This window comes from Terrapene carolina, unplaced genomic scaffold, assembly GCF_002925995.2.
Source record: "Terrapene carolina triunguis isolate 2854851 unplaced genomic scaffold, T_m_triunguis-2.0 Scaffold232, whole genome shotgun sequence".
Classification (NCBI taxonomy): Eukaryota; Metazoa; Chordata; order Testudines; family Emydidae; genus Terrapene; species Terrapene triunguis.
The window spans coordinates 437322-454641 of record NW_020664583.1 but is presented as its reverse complement, the minus strand read 5'-3'; the positions used below and the strand labels follow the sequence as shown (position 1 = coordinate 454641).

Sequence of the window (17320 nt, the reverse complement as noted above, 5' to 3'; positions counted from 1 at the left end):
ATGGGTGCACAACTGGCTGGAAAACCATACTCAGAGAGTAGTTATCAATGGCTCACAATTGAGCTGGAAAGGCATATTGAGTAGGGTCTCTCAGATGTGTCCTGGGCCCAGTTCTATTCAATATCTTCAATGATTTAGATAATGGCATAGAGAGTACACGTATAAAGTTTGTGAACGATACCAAGCTGGGAAGGGTTGCAAGCGCTTTGGAGGACAGGATTGAAATTCAAACTGATCTTGACAAACTAAAGAAATGGTCTGAATTAAATAAGATTAAATTCAAGGGGGACAAATGCAAAGTACTACACTTAGGAAGGAATAATCAATTGCACAAATACAAAGTGGGAAATGACTGCCCAAGAAGGAGTGTTGCAGAAAAGGATCTGGGGGCTTTAGTGGATCACAAATGAAATAGGAGTCAACAAATTTAATTCTAGTGCAAAAAGAGCAAACATCGTTCTGGGATGTATTAGCCCAAGTGTTGTAAGTAAGTAATTCTTCAACTCTACTTAGCACTGATAAGGCCTCAATTGGAGTATGGTGTCCAGTTCTGGGCACCACACTTTGGGAAAGATGAAGACTAGTTGGAGAAAGGTCAGAGAACAAAAATGATTACAGGTCTAGAAAACATGACCTACAAGGAAAGATTGAAGAAATTGGGTTTTAGTCTGGAGAAGAGAAGACTGAGGAGGGACACGATAACAGTCTTCAAATACATAAAAGGTTATAAAGAGGAAGGTGATAAACAATTCTCCATAGCCACTGAGGACAGGACAAGAAGTAATGGGCTTAAAATTGCAGCAAGGAAGGTTTAGGTTAGACATTAGGAAAAACTTCCTAACTGTAATGGTAGTTAAACACCGGAACAAAGTATCTAGGGAGGTTATGGAATCTCAGTCATTGGAGAATTTTAAGAACAGATTAGACAAACACCTGTCAGGGTTGGGCTAGATAATACTAAGTCCTGCCTTAGTGCAGGGGACTGGACTAGATGACCTATCAAGGCCTCTGTCAGTTCTACATTTCTATGTTCTACATTTCTATGATTCTATGCATATCAACTAAAAGAAAATAATTATAAGTTACTCTTCCAGTGGATAAGGACACCCTCATGTTTAAAAAAAAGATGTATTAAACAATTGTAGGAAAGCATGTGCAATGTAAGTACCTTTCTCCATATTTGGCGGGAACGTCCAAGAGCACAGGGATTCTGAGGACGGATTTCATAATAAAAATCTACCCAAAATGAAATTACCAGTGGATCCACAGGTAGGGCTTCTGGGGCTCCCAGATTTAATATACATATTATCATTGCATAATACAAACCTTCTTCTCACACCTTCTGGCAGCATCAAGAAATGCTCTGGGAGAATTTTGGAACTGGGGGACCCTGATGATAATTTGAAACCCAGGAGGCTATGGAGTATTTTTAAAATGGAAAAGCTGATGATGTGATACAGGGACAGCAGTTTTCCAGATGTATCATTTCTAGAAAATAAAAGATGACGATAAATGGAAAAAAAAAAGGATATGGGAAATTTAGGAATTTTTTCTTAATGTAAAACACTTTAAGCCTTTAGCCTCTATTCTAAAAATAGATGGCACTAATAGAAATGACATCCCTGCAAGACAAACGTGTAACACTGGCCTTTAAAACATGACAAAATCCCAAAGTGAGGCTAGGATACAACACAAGGCAGAACAGAAAGCTGGAAATGATGTATAAACAATACTCTATAACCTCAATTCAATATTGAGGATGTCAGTGATTTAGAGTAACAGTAAACAGCAACAAGACTGTGTGGAATGCAGGGAGGTGTCCTGAGCCTCCCACTGGAAGAGGGTGGACAGGACCTACTCTGCCTCCACAGTCAGGACCATGTCTTCCGCCTCCTGGCCCTGCAGAGGCTCCTTTATGGTGCAAGTAGTCTGGGGTGGAGCGCACTGGCACATGCCTACCTCTGCCACCTTTAATATGATTGGCAGCTCTTCTATCTTCACCCAGAGAGATCTCCCACAAGACCTCTCCGAGCTGCTGGTCTTTTACCAGGACCTCCTCAGGACATAGAAGCTAGTCTCAGCGACCAGGTCCCTGGCAGCCACTGAGGTGGGAGGACCTCCTTGCAGAGCTCTGCTACTCAACCCCCATCTAGGTGTGCAGTTGGCAATTCCTCTAGCACTCTCTCAGAGGGATGTGCGCCAGAGGCTGGTCCTAGCTGGTAACCCAGGATTGGAGAATGCCTGCACTACAACTGGGGGGACTGGGAGGACCCCATGATGCTTGGCCAGCGCATGGGGCTTTCCATCCCTCGTGCCCCCCCCCATAATGTGCTCCAGGAGGTAAGAGCAGCCCTACTGCCCACCTCTCGCATTTTCCTTGAGGGATTCCTATGGGAGGGTGCTCCCTGCCCGCCTCTCACCCCTGGCCCTCAGGACCTTATCAGGCCCCTGCCCCGCGAGCCTCCCTGTCCACCCGCTATGTTCCTCCGCCTCTGAACCGTGCTCAGAAATAGCTGTATGTGCTCATGCTCCACACCCTTCATTTCCTCATCCACGTGTCTTGCCCCAACATCAAGTGGTGGAACCTCCTGCCACCCAAGGAGGGTGAGGAACCCCGGTGGGCTAGTTCCTCTCTGGTCCCACGGCTGTTGGGGACATTAGTCGGTGGCTCCTTCACGCCCGTGCTCATGGCGCCGTGAACAGGGCTGGCTCCAGCATTTCTGCCGCCCCAAGCAAAAAAAAAAAAAAAAAAAAACGCCCCCCGCGGCGGCGGCAGTTCAGCGGCAGGTCCTTCGCTCTTAGAGGGAGTGAGGGACCTGCCGCCCCTCTCCCTTGGCCGCCCCAAGCACCTGCTTGTTAAGCTGGTGCCTGGAGCCGGCCCTGGCCGTGAAGGATCCTCCCCTACTTTACACTACCACAGACATGGCCACTTATTTTAAAATCACCCCACCTATTATCTGTGGGTCCTTAGAAACATTTGTCACCTACCATATCAACCTTACACACTTAAATATGGTACTGTATAATCACTGTACTATACTGTACTTTGTCAGTTAGTACTAATGGGGCAGTATTGGTGGATATAGGACCTGAATATCCCAAGGTCTTCAAGTCCAGCTGACTGGTAAATCAGGCATTTCCAGAATGCAGTCAAAACAAACAAGGACATAAACCCATGGTCACACACACACACACACATATACATACATACATACATACATACTTATTTATTTATTTATTTAATTTATTTTAAAGAAACAATCCAAAGGCTTCCTACAGTCTGGTTTCTCAATGAGCCCAACCACAAAGTTTGAATCCATCAAAAGAAGGCTTTTCCAGTTAGTGTTTTCCTCCTGCCTACAAAGAAAGAATGGCTTCTAATGTGGTTTAGATCTGGGTATTCAAACCACCTCTCTCTCTGAGAGTGCTGGGGGAATTGCCTAATTAAACACAGCTGGCCCCACCATATTTTCCTACCAGCTTTTGCAGTTAGGGCATGCAGCTGTGATCTTTCCTCTACTCTGGGAGTGAATGGTATAACACTCTTCCTGCCAACCCATGCACAGGGTCTGTTCACTCTGTTACAACTAAAAATCTGTATGCACAGAAGCTGCTTTTTAGGTAGAAATTCTGTCTACTCTGGGGATAACAGAAGTTCAGATGTAGCAGATGCCACAAAACATCTTTAAAAATGTATGTATTTTTAGCAACATTAAACAACTGCTCCTAGTCTGATGCCAAATTATAGCCTAAAAACAAGTGTAATGGCCAAGATATGAACTCCTGGAAATAGATGTTTTGTTGTATTCATGGCTGTGCTCTTTATTGTCCTATTCCCTGATGATCTCTGACCTGCTAATATTTTGCAGAAGACAGCCAACAAGTGGGCAATTTGGAGCAGCAACCATTCTAGGCTTATCTACTCCACCCTAAGCTTACACCATGCAAAATTGGCAAAAGGTCTTTAGAAAGAAAACTGTGCTATGGTTTTTGAAAATCATTACTTAGCTGTATAAGCAAGTAAAATCATGCATATACTTCCAACAGATCTAGGTGGAATTCCATAGGATGTAATTTCTATTGTGGCAACGGAGAGTGATTTTTCATTACTGTATTTTAAAGCTTTGCTGTTTCATAACTAAAAAACAAATCATATTCAATTAGGTAACATAGCACCTCCTCCTCCTCTAAAGGGAGAGTTCAGTCCCTTTGTTAGCAATTTTTTTCTCCAAAAGTGTATCTCCTTCAATTTAAAATACAGAAAGAATGGAATTGTTACTTGTTTCATATAGTTTTCTATTTCTGAGAACTGTGGCAATAACAAAATGAAATGAAAGTAGCTCTAAACACCATCTTTGCATGGTCCTCTGTAAGATGCAGACTTTTGGGAACCTTGACTTCTCCAGTTACGTGGCCTTGAAGCCACTTATGGGCAGTGGGATTTTTAAACCTCCCCAGATATACTTGGATGAACAGTGTAGCTTATTGCTAGAGAAACAGATCTACAGTGATGATGCGACCTATTTTTCAAATTACCTTTGGACATCTAAGATACCATGACATACCTGTGCACTAAGAGCAATAAACACATGACATTATTTGAGGGTAACTCAAAAGTCAATTCAAACTGACACTGTACAGTGCATCAAAGCAATCAAATGCAATAACTAGAAGTGGGGGGAAGGGTTCTTTACAGTGAAGGAAATTTCACTTGTAAACCACAGAGTGCTACCCAGAGGTGCCCTAAAGCAATTTCTATCATATCAATTGCCCCAAAGCAATTCCAGTCCCACAGGTTCCCTTATTAGTAGTTGCCTATTAAAACTTTTAAGAATGAAGTTCAGTATCCTTAAAGTTGTTTTCCCACCACCTGTTCACAAGTGTTAAAGCCTCATGTTCTATCAGGCGCTGTTTTTGAAAGTGAGATTGCATGCAGGAGCAACAAGGGGTTTACATGGAATGTCACAATGCCATGTTGGCATCCTTTCATCTGCAAGAGACAGTGGGAATTGCAGCCTATGATATAGATGGTTTGCAATGTCTCATGTGACTGAATAGGCCAATCCGAGATTTGCATGTTCTTTGGCAAATATTGAAAATTGGTTGGGAGCTGCCTGCTTCCTATGGGCTCTTTTCTCTTCAAGTTGTAGGAGCCAGCTTCTGTCATGGACTTTGATACCCTGATGGAGATGATGGCGCCACTTGCTATAATCACTTGCCAAGATTTCCCATTGGTCAGAATCAATTCCAAATTCCTTCATATCTCGCTTGCGTGTCTCTTTATAGTGAAGCTTGAGACGTCCTGTTGTTCTTGTTCCCTCTGATAGCTCCCTGTATAGCATGTCCTTGGGCATGCGTCCGTCTTCCAACCTACTCAGATGGCCCAGCCAGTGCTGTCGTCTTTGCTTGAGCAGGGCTACCACAGTTGGCAAATTTGCCCTTTGAAGAACCTCTGTGTTAGTGACTTTATCTTGCCATTTGGTGTTGAGTATGAGGCGTAAACAAATGTAGGTGGAAACTGTTTAACCTTTTCTGCTGATGAGCACAAGCTGTCCATGTTTCCCCACCATACATGAGAGTGCTGAGGATGCAAGCTTGGTACACTAGCATTTTGTTCTTGATGGCAAGCTTTGAGTTGTTCCATGCTCTTTTAGTCTGCTAGAGGTGGTGGAAGGCTTTCCAATGCAAACATTTAGTTCTTCATCTAGTGAGAGATTGGTTGTCACTGTAGAACCTAAATAGCTGAACTTTTGGACTACTTCTAGCTGGTTTGCATGTAAGGTAACTGAAGGATCTTGTGGAACCCCCTGTCCTAATACAACTGTTTTCTTGATGCTGATGGTGAGAGCAAATCCCTGACAGGCACTTGAAAGGCAGTCCATGAGTTCTTATAATAGATCTTCATTGTGGGCATTGAGGGCAGCATCATCAGTGAATAGAAGTTCCCTGTTTAGCACTTTTTTGACTCTGGTCTTTGACTTAAGTCGGAACAGGTTGAAGAGTTTCCCATCTGATCTTGTGTGGAGATACACTCCATCTTTCATGTCTTTAAACCCACAGTTCAAGAGTGCTGAGAAGATTCCAAAGAGTGTAGGGGCAAGAACACATCCTTGCTTCACTCCACTTTTCATCTCAAAGCTGTCCAAAGTGGACCCGTCAAACAGGATAGTTGCTCTCATGTTGTTGTGGAACAAACACATAAACAGGGTTGATGGACATCCTGTCTTTTCTAGTATTGCAAATAGATCTGCTCTGCTGACTGTGTTGAATGCTTTGGTTAGGTCCAAAAAGGCAATGTACAATGGTCAGTTTTGCTCTCTGCACTTTTCTTGGAGTTGACGCATAGAAAATATCATGTCTATAGTTGATCTTCCAACACTCAATCCGCTTTTCCTGCTATGCTTAGTAGCGAGAAACCCCTATAGTTGTTGCAGTCACCCTTTTCACTTTTTATACACAGTGATGATGTTTGCATCACGCATTTCTTGTGGTACCTCACCCTCTTTCCAGCATTTAAGTAGCAGCTGATGAAGATATGGTAATAGGCTGTGTTTCCTGCACTTGAGGATTTCCTCTGGGATGCCATCTTTTGCAGGAGCCTTGACACTTGATAGCAAATCAATACAAGGCCTAATTGGTGCCAGTGGCCTGATTGTGGATGTCGTCATGACACTTTGTGGCAATGTTTTCCTGTAAGATATGAATTGGTAATGCACATTTGGTTTTGGGCGTAGAATTCAAGAAGTCGTTGGCCATTCTCATTCATCTTGCCAATGCCAAAATGTCCTAAACAATCTGGCCATGAGTTGTTGTCTGCACCGACTCTTGCATTAGTGTCACCAAGGAGGAAAAGTTGCTCAGTGGCTGGTATTCTTTTGATGGCTTGATGCAAAGACTCGTAAAATGTATCCTTCTCCTCGGGGCTAGATATGAGTGTTGCTGCATAGGCACTAATGATGTTCACAGAGCTGATGGTTGTCTGAAGTTTAAGTGAGATGATACGCTCTGACTTCCCAATGGGTGTTTCTAGGACAGAGGTTTTCAAACTTTTTTTCTGGTGACCCAGTTGAAGAAAATTGTTGATGCCTGTGACCCAACGGAACTGGGGATGAGGGGTTCAAGGTGTGGGAGGGGGCTCTGGGCTAGGGCAGGGGGTTGGGATGCAGGAGGTGGTCAGGACTCTAGGCTGGGGGTGCAGGCTCTGGGGCAGGGCTGGGGATGAAGGGTTTGGAGTGCAGGAAGGGGCTCCGAGTGTGGGGGGGGGGCTCAGGGCTGGGGCAAGGGATTGGGGCACAGGTTGGGGAGTGGGGTTACCTTGGGCGGCTCCCGGTCAGCAGCAGTGTCAGAACAGGTAGGCACTAGCTTGCCTTTGCTGGGCAGCACCACCGACGGGACTTTTAATGGCCTGGTCGGAGGTGCTGACCATAGCTGCCACAACCCAGTGCCTTACATTCTGCGACTGCAGTTTAAAAAACACTGTTCTAGGAGCTTTACCTACTTGTTTCTCACAGCGAAACTGACACTGTGCTGATGATTTTCTTCGCTGCTTTTACATTGCCAAAAATAAGGTGTAACTGGCCTCTTGGACAGAACCAGCATCTGCAAGTCTTGCACAACGCCATGGGTCTTAAAGAAGAACTCTAGTGCCAAGCAAGATCTATATGAAACTTGGCATTGTCTGTGCAAATATCCTATCCATAGAATCTGGGTGACTCAGTGCAATCTTGTAAGACTTGGCAGCCATGTGCCAACATAGAAGCTCATATGGGAAAATCATACACACAGTGTTATAAAAAAAAAAAAAGTCATGCAAAAGGTGCAACCTGTATTCCTACGCCACTGCACAATGCAGAATTTGCACAGAATTAATGTTCTGCACAGACTTTCATGTTTCCCTTGCAGAATTGGGGCTGCAAAGCTGCTGGCAGCCATTAGGGGCTGCTGGACTCTGCAGAACCCAGCTCTCCAGCTTGCAGTGAGCAGAGCACTCAGCCTAGTTCTGCAGGCTCTGGCTGCTCAGCTTTATCCTCATTCTCCTGGGAACAGGACAGGACCCAGGAGACCCAGCTCTGGTAAAGGATAAGGCTGGGCAGGGCCTCCCCACACTGCATCCGCTGGTGGGACAGTAAAGAAGCTGGGGGGAGTAAAGGCTCTGTGGGGGATGTCTGGGCTCTGGGGGAAGTGGGGTGCAGGTATCTGGTCTCTAGGGATGCCTCACAGCTGGGCTCTGTGGGGAATGGGGTGCAGGTGTCTGGGCTCTGGGGGTGCCCCACACAGCCCCCTCCAGCACCTCCCAACTGAAATTGGCTTGTTGTAATGATTTCTTTAACTCTCTACTCCTGTTGGGATTTTTTTGCTGTTGTCTGTATTTTTGACATACTTATTGACAGGTATTTTGAAATAAATTACAAAAATAATTGAAACTGGAGGGATTATATTGTGTTATTTTGACAAATATCATATGCAGAATTTAAAATATTGTGCACAATTTAATATTTTCGTGCAGAATTCCCCCAGGAGTAAACCTGAGTTGTTGTATAGTGCTGTGTTTCTGAGGACTTGCCACTGACGGGATACTAAAAACAAAAACAAAAACAAAAAAAACCCAACACTAGATTACTAACTCAACATTAAATTCAATAGTATTCTTTATCCTCTCAGTTGCCCAACCAACAGTGCAGAAAGATCAGTTAAATGTCTTTTGAAGAACACTCTCCTCTATTCTCTTCTGTACATGTTGTTTGGGGTTTGTTTGGTCCCTCCCCCCCCCCCATTGTCAGCTCCATACTGACAGGGCAGCATGTGACCGGGGAGCAGCTGACAATTCCAGATGCCATCATTCATTTGTGTGCGTTGCCTGGGTACTTTTTTTCCTTCTCTTAAGTCTGTTTTCCACAGCCCACCAAAAGAGCTGTATGTCAAGCCTGAAGCTCAATGAAAAGAAAAAAAAAAAACAAAGGGGGGAAAAAAAAAAAAAAAACCCCACAACTCAGGGCCTAATGACTAGACAGAAATACACCATCACATCAGGCCTTTTAAAGGTCATCCAAACTGTGTCATTGTTCTCTCCTTCTTCAACCAACTTGAATCTTTGAAGATATTCTAAAAATAGAAATGCCTTTCTCCCCCAGTTCACTTTCTAGGCAGGAAAAGCCTGCAAAACCCTTCCCCTTATAAGATGTCAGTGAATTAAAGGCACTTTAAATGCCTTTTGCAAAGAACCTCAAAAAGAACACACACACAGCCCCCCATACACCCCTCTTAAGGTTTTTACAGTCAGACCTGGTGGATCCCTATTTAGTATTGTACTAGAATATGAAGCGATACATGAAGGTGTCAACAGATTTACATGATTTGCAACGTTACAGCATATAATAGATAAACTGATTATTTATTAATCCAAATAAAACAAAATTACAACGCTAGCAGCTGAATAGGAACAGTAAACTGACTTGTATAAAATTGCAATGGAAGCTGAAGCACCCAGTAGCTCAGGGGTCCCCAACGCGGTGCCCGCCGGGGCATCTAAATGCACCCATGTACTGGCCGGCGGACAAGCATCCACCGAAATGCTGCCAATTTTCTGGATGACGCTGCTTGTCGGCAGCGACGCCTATTGATGTTGCCACTTGTCGGCAGCATTTCGGTGGATGCTCGTCCGCCGCTACGGTCCTCTGTGGCTCGTTGTCTGGCGCCCACCCGACAAAAAAGGTTGGGGACCACTGCTTAGCTCATTAGAAGCTACACAATTATCACAAAAAGGTCCTGCAAGACTTCGAGGAGAATTCCTAACACTTCTACAAATAGCACCATGGCTGCCAGTGTTTTTAAAAGGATAATAAGAATGAATCTTCAAAAAGAACGAGGAGTACTTGTGGCACTTTAGAGTCTAACAAATCTATTTGGGCATAAGCTTTCGTGGGCTAAAACCCACTTCATCAAATGCATGCAGTGGAAAATACAGTAGGATTTTATATTATATATTACATATATATATATACACACACACACACACACACAGAAAATGAAAAAATGGGGGTTGCCATACCAACGCTAACGAGACTAATCAATTAAGGTGGGCTATTATCAGCAGGAAATAAAAACCACTTTTGTAGTGATAATCAGGATGGCCCATTTCAAACATTTGACAAGAAGGTGTGAGTAACAGTAGGGGAAAAATTAGCATGGGGAAATAGTTTTTAGTTTGCCACAAGTACTACTTGTTCTTTTTGCTGATACAGACTGACAAGGCTACCACTCTGAAACCTGTCAAGAATGAATCTTGGCACTTGTCCAGCACCCTTCATCTACACATAGAGAGGAGGTTTATAGATGTTAATTAAGCCCAGAAGAAGTTTGTGACTAAGTGATGTAATTATACCCATTGTACAGATGGGGAAACAGAGGCACAAAAGTGTCTTTCCATGCAGCAAAGTCAATAATACAGCCAAGAATAGAATCTAGAAATTCTACTACCCAGTCACTGCTCTAACCATCAGATTATATTTCTGTAATTAGATTTGACTGTTTAACTCCAGTAATTTGAAGACAACGAATTTTTAAAACGAAGTATGTGTTAAAAGCAACCAATACAGAGGGTACAGGTTAACAGTAACACAATGGTCTCAAGCGAAGAAATTATCTGATGAAGTCAATAGCAAAATTTCCAATTGACTTTAATAGTGCCAGGATTTCACTCATTTTTTAAATGTTTGTTGACAAAATTTATAACATCCACATATGAATACATGGGGGGAAAAATTGATTCTATTATATCGACAACGACCAAAAGCCAGACAGGGTGAAAATCATTTTCTAGAAGCTAGTGGTTTATTCTGTCCTATAGTCTCTTCAGTCATTAGTAAGGCAAAAATTGTGTCATGGATACTTTTAGTAAAAGTCATGGACAGGTCACGGCTTCCGTGAATTTTTCTTTATTGCCTGTGACCTGTCCGTGACTTTTACTAAAAATATCCATGACAAAATGGGGATCTGAGGGTCCCCACACTGCCTGCAGCGGGGCAGCTGCACAGGGGCTAGGAGCTCTAGGGGCCACCACCATGGGTTGGATGTCGGAGCTCAAGGGTCCCCCCCACCCTTGGCTTGGAGCCCACAGTTCCCTGCTCCTGTGGACCTTGCAGCTCCTGACTGCTGCAGGCTGAAGTCATGAGGTCACTGGAAGTCACAGATTCCGTGACTTCCACAATCTCAGTGAGTAAATCGTAGCCTTGATCATTAGCCATGCCATATGAAATTTTTCTTCTCATACTGATTGCTAATTGTAAAGATGTCAACTTTATTCATGATGACCAGTAACACGCCACACAGAACAATCACGCACTGACAAGGGAACAGCTATATGATCTAATTGGCCTGTTTCCATACCTAACTGCTATGATTTCTATGCACATATCCTGCTTTCTTTTTGCTTCTTACTTAAAACTCCTCCAGTGGTGGGTCTGGGGGGTTATTTTTGGCTGAAAAGCCAGTATCACATATCAGTCTCTGATTCTGAGTTACATATTCCTTCATTTGAGGGACTGAAATATTACCAAATAATGAGGGGGAAAACAGAACAGCATTGTACTTACTTATTAAAAAGATTCAGTCCAATCCTATAATGGCGTTTTCTGATAACATCATTACTGAAGGCAGGTGAATCCCAGCTGTTCCGAGTTTCTTTATGGTACGTTTGTTTGCTTAAGGTTTGTTCCCTTAGGCTGTCTCTAGAAGAGGACTCAGAGCTGCAATTTATTGTGTCGTTAGAATTGGAAGTGCTATTGATGCTGTCATTGTCACCATCAGAATAATCAGACTCTGATTTGCTTTGCCTGTTTGCTGTGCCATTAATTGCTAAGTGACTATCAATGGGCCTTGGCTTGTGTCTAGCCTCCTGTTCTTCTCGGGATATAATCTTGGTAGGAATACCATGTGGGATATGTTTCGGGCTTCCTTGTTGACTAGTGATTCCCCGGTCATATGCATTTTGTCTCTTTAATGAGCCTCTCTCTGAGCGATCACTTAAGTCCACTGAACTGTCACTAGGTGGTTCTATAGTTAGCAATGGTAGATGATCCATTCTCATCCTTTGCTCCTGGCATTCCAGCGAAGGGGTGCTCCTGCAGCTTGTATCAGTGTCTATCTTATCATCCTTGTGGGTCATGGACCAGTACTCTTGAGAAGAGTTCATTGAGCGAAGCCTCAAGTCAGATTCTGTGCTAGATGGTCTGTCCACTGATTGGGAAAGGGGAAGAGGTGGAGATAGCTCTTCCTCATCTATATATAATGTAACATCACTATACGATGCAGTCATCTCATCAAGTTTCCTGTGATCCACATTATGGATTGCTGGCTTAATTTGACTACAACTATCCCTCTCCATTTCACGACTTCTGATTTGATCAGGAGTCTGGACTTCATCAGAATGTAGACTACGGCAATTTAGTGCATCATCGATTGATTCTGCAAGAGATTTGACCTGCCTTGAAAAAGCATCCTCCAGTTCTGTTATAGCATCAGCAAAATCAGTGGATGCTGCTGGAGATTTCATTGTGGCCGATTCCCCGAGGTCACCACATTCAGATTGGACAAGGGCTCCTATTTTTGACCCATCATTTGTCAGAGAAACTTGCTTCCCTTCAAAGTAGGAGCTATGGACTTTCTCAGGTCCTTCAAAGGAAAACTGCATTCTCATATTGGACAGCACAATGCGTCTTGACATACGATTTTCAGACATAGAACTTCTAAGCCGCTCAAAATTTTTGTTCATCTGATACTGGCGAAAAGCTGTTTGTATAGTACGAGCAGCATGTCTAGTTATGAGACGGCCCCCATATTTCCGTTCTAGCATTTCCACCTAGAAAGGAAATAAATAAATATTTTATAATGCAAGGACTCACTAAAAGTTAGTAGCTGACACCTGATGCTTAGATAGATCTTTATAAATACCACAGAAAATGATATATTTTAGTTATACACCTAAAGAACTTTCAAAAGACAATCAAATATTCAATGTGTAAAAAAATAAAAACTCAAACTCAATAGATCAGCTATATAATTTCATATAAAATTATTTGAGTGGTCCTTTAAAAAAAACTGGTCATAACAATGCCAAATATAAATGTATAACAACAATGCCAATATATAAAGAAAGTATATTTTCCTGAAAAGCCATTCCAGGTGTCTGGTTGCAGCTGTAGTGTGCTTAAAATACTTCCTTGCTCACCTTTTCTAGCCTGCAAATATTTCAAGCAACCTCAAGAAGCAATGAAACAGGGGTGTATTTTAGTTAACTTGGCTTTCACAAAGGCACTTACACTTTCTACCTCAATCTTCTCATCTGTAAAACAGAGATAATACTGATTTATCTACTTCACAGAGATGCTGCGAGGATGTTGGTAAAATGTTCTGAAGATCAGAAATGTTTATTATTATGACCTAGTATTATCATAACTGATCAATTCCTATGATTAATGAATTAAATGAAATTAGACCCTGTGGAGTATCTGCAGTGCAGGGGGCCTCTTCAGCTAGTCCAGAGCTCTATACAGATCCTCTGTGCAGCCACTGGTGTAGGTGTGTGCCAGGGATGCCAGGGCTGGCAAAAAGGCCCATAAAGGGTCATTCAGTGCTGGTGTAGTTAAATAAACCCTTGTGGCTGCTCTAACTTGCACTGCAGACTGGACATGCCCCTAGCTAGACTCAGAATTTGGCTTAAAGCCACACTTACCCCACAACCCTGGGCTGCACCTCCTAGGCGCAGCTCAGAATGTGGCCCTCCATGTGTTGATGTTCCATGGCACCCAAAAACTATGTCTGAATCTTTAAATAAATTGCAAAGTAGAGTCCTTATTTTTGCCACTTACTACCAATACAATGCGAGCAGCTCACTTTCTCTTCTCTGTACAGCTTTGAATGCTTTTGTGTTTCACAGATCAATGTACGACTCAATGAATCACTACCTATAAAATTGGTCAGTCAATGAAGCTTAGTATGTGCCAGAATCTGCCTTTGAACTTCATTCCTACAAATACCTTGTATGACTTTAAAATGAGCTAAAACATAGTATTTAATTGATCTTGATCATTGTTAAATTGGAAAAACTTGTCTGTTCCATTACCAATAATACAATAATCTCTGGTGTATAAAGTTGTAACCCAGAAATATACTGTATAAATGCATATTCTTTTGAAGTGCACCTCTTTTTGCAGTATGTATACTGTACTCAAAATGGCAAAGAGCTTAATTCTAGTCCCATCTAGAATATCTTCCCTTTTAGATAATGTTCCTGTATTTTGTTTTTTTCAGCTGATCATGGCTGTCACAGCAAACATTAAAACAAACCAACATAGGACTTAGTACATGGCTCACAGTAAACAAAATAGTGTATGGTAAGTATGATCTCTGTAGCAGAACCTACATGTACTGGTTTATTGTTTATTACAAACCTTTCAATTAAAAAAAAAAACAAAAAACAAAAACACATGCTTACCTACTTTAAATTGTGAAACCAGTGGTTCAAAAAGGACACACTGGATAGAATGTGTAAGGTAACACATTCCAAATAAGGCTACTGTCAAGATACCTCAAATGTGATTTAAAAATGTTTCATACATTTAGAGAAGAAGTAGAAAGGCCTTTTTAGAGAGACATCCTGAAGTCCTTAAGTCTTAGGGCATGGCTACACTTGCGCATTAAAGCAACCCAGTGCGCTCTAACTCACAACGCGTCCACACTGGCAAGGCACGTAGAGCGCTCTGACTCTGCAGCTAGAGCGCTCCTGGTAATCCACCTCGGCGAGTGGAATAACATTTGATGTGCCCCTGCTGGAGTGCTGCGACGCCAGTGTGGACACCCTGGTCTGTTAATGCGCTCTGATCAGCCTCCAGAAGTGTCCCACACTGCCTGTTCCAGCCACTCTGGTCGTCACTTTGAACTCTACTGCCCTGCCCTCAGGTGACCAACCGTCAGATCCGCCCTTTAAATTCTCTGGGAATTTTGAAAATCCCCTTGCTGTTTGCTCAGCCAAGCGTGGAGTGTTCTCAGCGCATCTTTCCAAGTGACCATGCCTCCACGTGCCAGTCGATCCTCAGTATGGAGCAATGGCAAGGTGCTGGACCTCATCGGTGTTTGGGGGAAGGAAGCTGTCCAGTCCCAGCTGCGCTCCAGCCACAGGAATTATGATACCTTTGGGCAGATATCAAGGGCCATGATGGAAAGGGGCCATGACCGGGACGCACTGCAGTGCAGGGTTAAAGTGAAGGAGCTGCGGAATGCCTACCACAAAGTCCGTGACGCAAACGGCCGCTCGGGTGCTTCCCTCGCGACCTGCCGATTCTACAAAGAGCTGAACGCAATACTTGGGGGTGACCCCACCTCCACTCCGAGCACCACCATGGACACTTCAGAGCCCAGTTTAACAAGGCAGGAGGAGGAGGAGGAAGACACCCCGGAATCTGTAGATGCATGCAGCCAGGAGCTGTTTTCAAGCCAGGAGAAAGGCAGCCAGTCGCGGCGGCTGGTGCTTGGGGAAGGACAAAAACCAAAGGAGGTGCCCAGTAAGCAGCTTTTATTTTGGGAAGGAAGTTATTCGGTGCGGGCTCTTGGGGCAAGGAGGGTTAGGGCTGCATGCATGCCTAGATGCGGAATAGGGCGTTGATGTTCTCTCTCACATCATGGTAATCGGCCTCAGTGATCTCTTCAAAGGTCTCATCCAGAACTTGGGCAATGCGCTTGCGAAGGTTTCTCGGGAGAGCCACTGTGATCCTTGTCCCAGTCAGGCTAACATGTCTGTGCCACTGTGCCGTGAGGGGAGGGGGGACCATTGCTGCACACATGCAAGCCAGGGCGGAAGCTGCATTGTAATAGAAGACCCTCCCTTGCTTCCCAGGTCACCCTCAGCAGCGAGATATCTTCCAGGATGAACTCCTGTGGAAAATATGGGGACAGTGTTCAGTATAGGGGCCCCCTGCAGCTGTTGGCTCTCCCCAAGGCACAGAAACCCAGAGGACAGTACAGCTTGTGAAACTATCAGTCTCCCTTGACCCTGTGCTTACTCACCATTTTGGGGCTCCCGTGGGTTATGTGTGCTCACTTTGGGATGGGCAAATGATGCTATTGTGTAGACTGTACTTGCCCTTAAGTACGGGGGAATCATTGCTCTGTCTGGTATGAACAATGCTGCCTCTGTTAAGTGTTGCATTTTGCCTTTACAGATGCAACCTTGAGATCTCAGCCATCCGTGTTGTCACCGGCTGAAAGACTGCAAAGAATTAGGAAGAGGCCATGTAGAAGCAAAGAAGACATGCTGCATGACTTCATGCAGCAGTCCCTTAACAAGAATCTAAAAGCTCAGGAGTGGTGGGAGGATCCACCAGCAGAATGCGGATCGCAGGCACAAGAGCGTGGAGCTCCGGCAGCAAAGCACAGATTGGCTGATAAGCATCGTGGAGCGCCAAGCGGACTCGATCCAGGCGCTTGTAGCCATGCAGGTGGAGCACTACCGCGCCCACCCCACCCACTGCAGCCCTTGTCCCAAAACTCTTTCCTTTGTGCCCCCATGTCACCTCCAACCCACTTTCCCCAACATCCAGGTTCTTATCGCCACCAGCTGCCTCCAACACCTGTAGCTTCACCACCAGCCCTGAAAACTACGACCCTTACCCACTGCACTCAACTCCCATCACCATGCATTATAGCACTGATTGCACAGCACTCCAGACAGGAAGGCTGAGTATAACAGGACATACGCAAATCTGTGATTGAGCCTCAAATTGCTCCCTCAAGGCATCCCTAATCCTTGCAGCCCTGCGCTGGGTCACTTTAATAGCCCTGCTCTCTGGCTGTTCAAATTCAGCCTCCAGGTGTTGAATCTCCGAGTTCCATGCCTGAGTGAATCTTTCATCTTTCCCTTCACAAATGTTATGGAGGGTACAGCACGCGGATATAACCGTGAGGATGCTGTCATCGGCCAGGTCCAGCTTCCCATACAGAAAGCGCCAACGGCCTTTTAAACTGCCAAAAGCACACTCCACAGTCATTCTGCACTGGCTCAGCCTGTTGTTGAACCACTCCTTGCTGCTGTCAAGGCTCCCTGTGTAGGGTTTCATGAGCCACAGCATTAAAGGGTAAGCGGGGTCTCCAACGATCACAATGGGCATTTCGACTTCCCCTACAGGGATCTTCTGGTCTGGGAAAAAAGTCCTGGCTTGCAACTTCCTGAACAAGCCTGTGTTCCGAAAGATGCGTGCGTCATGCACCTTTCCAGGCCAGCCTGCGTTAATGTCAATGAAACACCCCCGGTGCTCCGCAAGCGCCTGGA

The 17320-nt window shown here is 44.3% G+C and overlaps 1 protein-coding gene across 5 annotated transcripts in view; it reads right to left on the bottom strand.

Annotated features, from left to right (window-relative positions):
* Nucleotides 1-17320, bottom strand: part of IQSEC1 (IQ motif and Sec7 domain 1) — a 275684-nt gene that overhangs the window by 66050 nt on the left and 192314 nt on the right. For all 5 annotated transcript variants that reach the window (XM_029912583.1, XM_026656720.2, XM_024208800.3 and 2 more), the window contains one exon: nt 11592-12856. In XM_029912583.1, coding sequence (XP_029768443.1) covers nt 11592-12850 — 1259 coding nt within the window. In that variant the 5' untranslated portion in view covers nt 12851-12856. The remainder of the gene's footprint in view (nt 1-11591; nt 12857-17320) is intronic.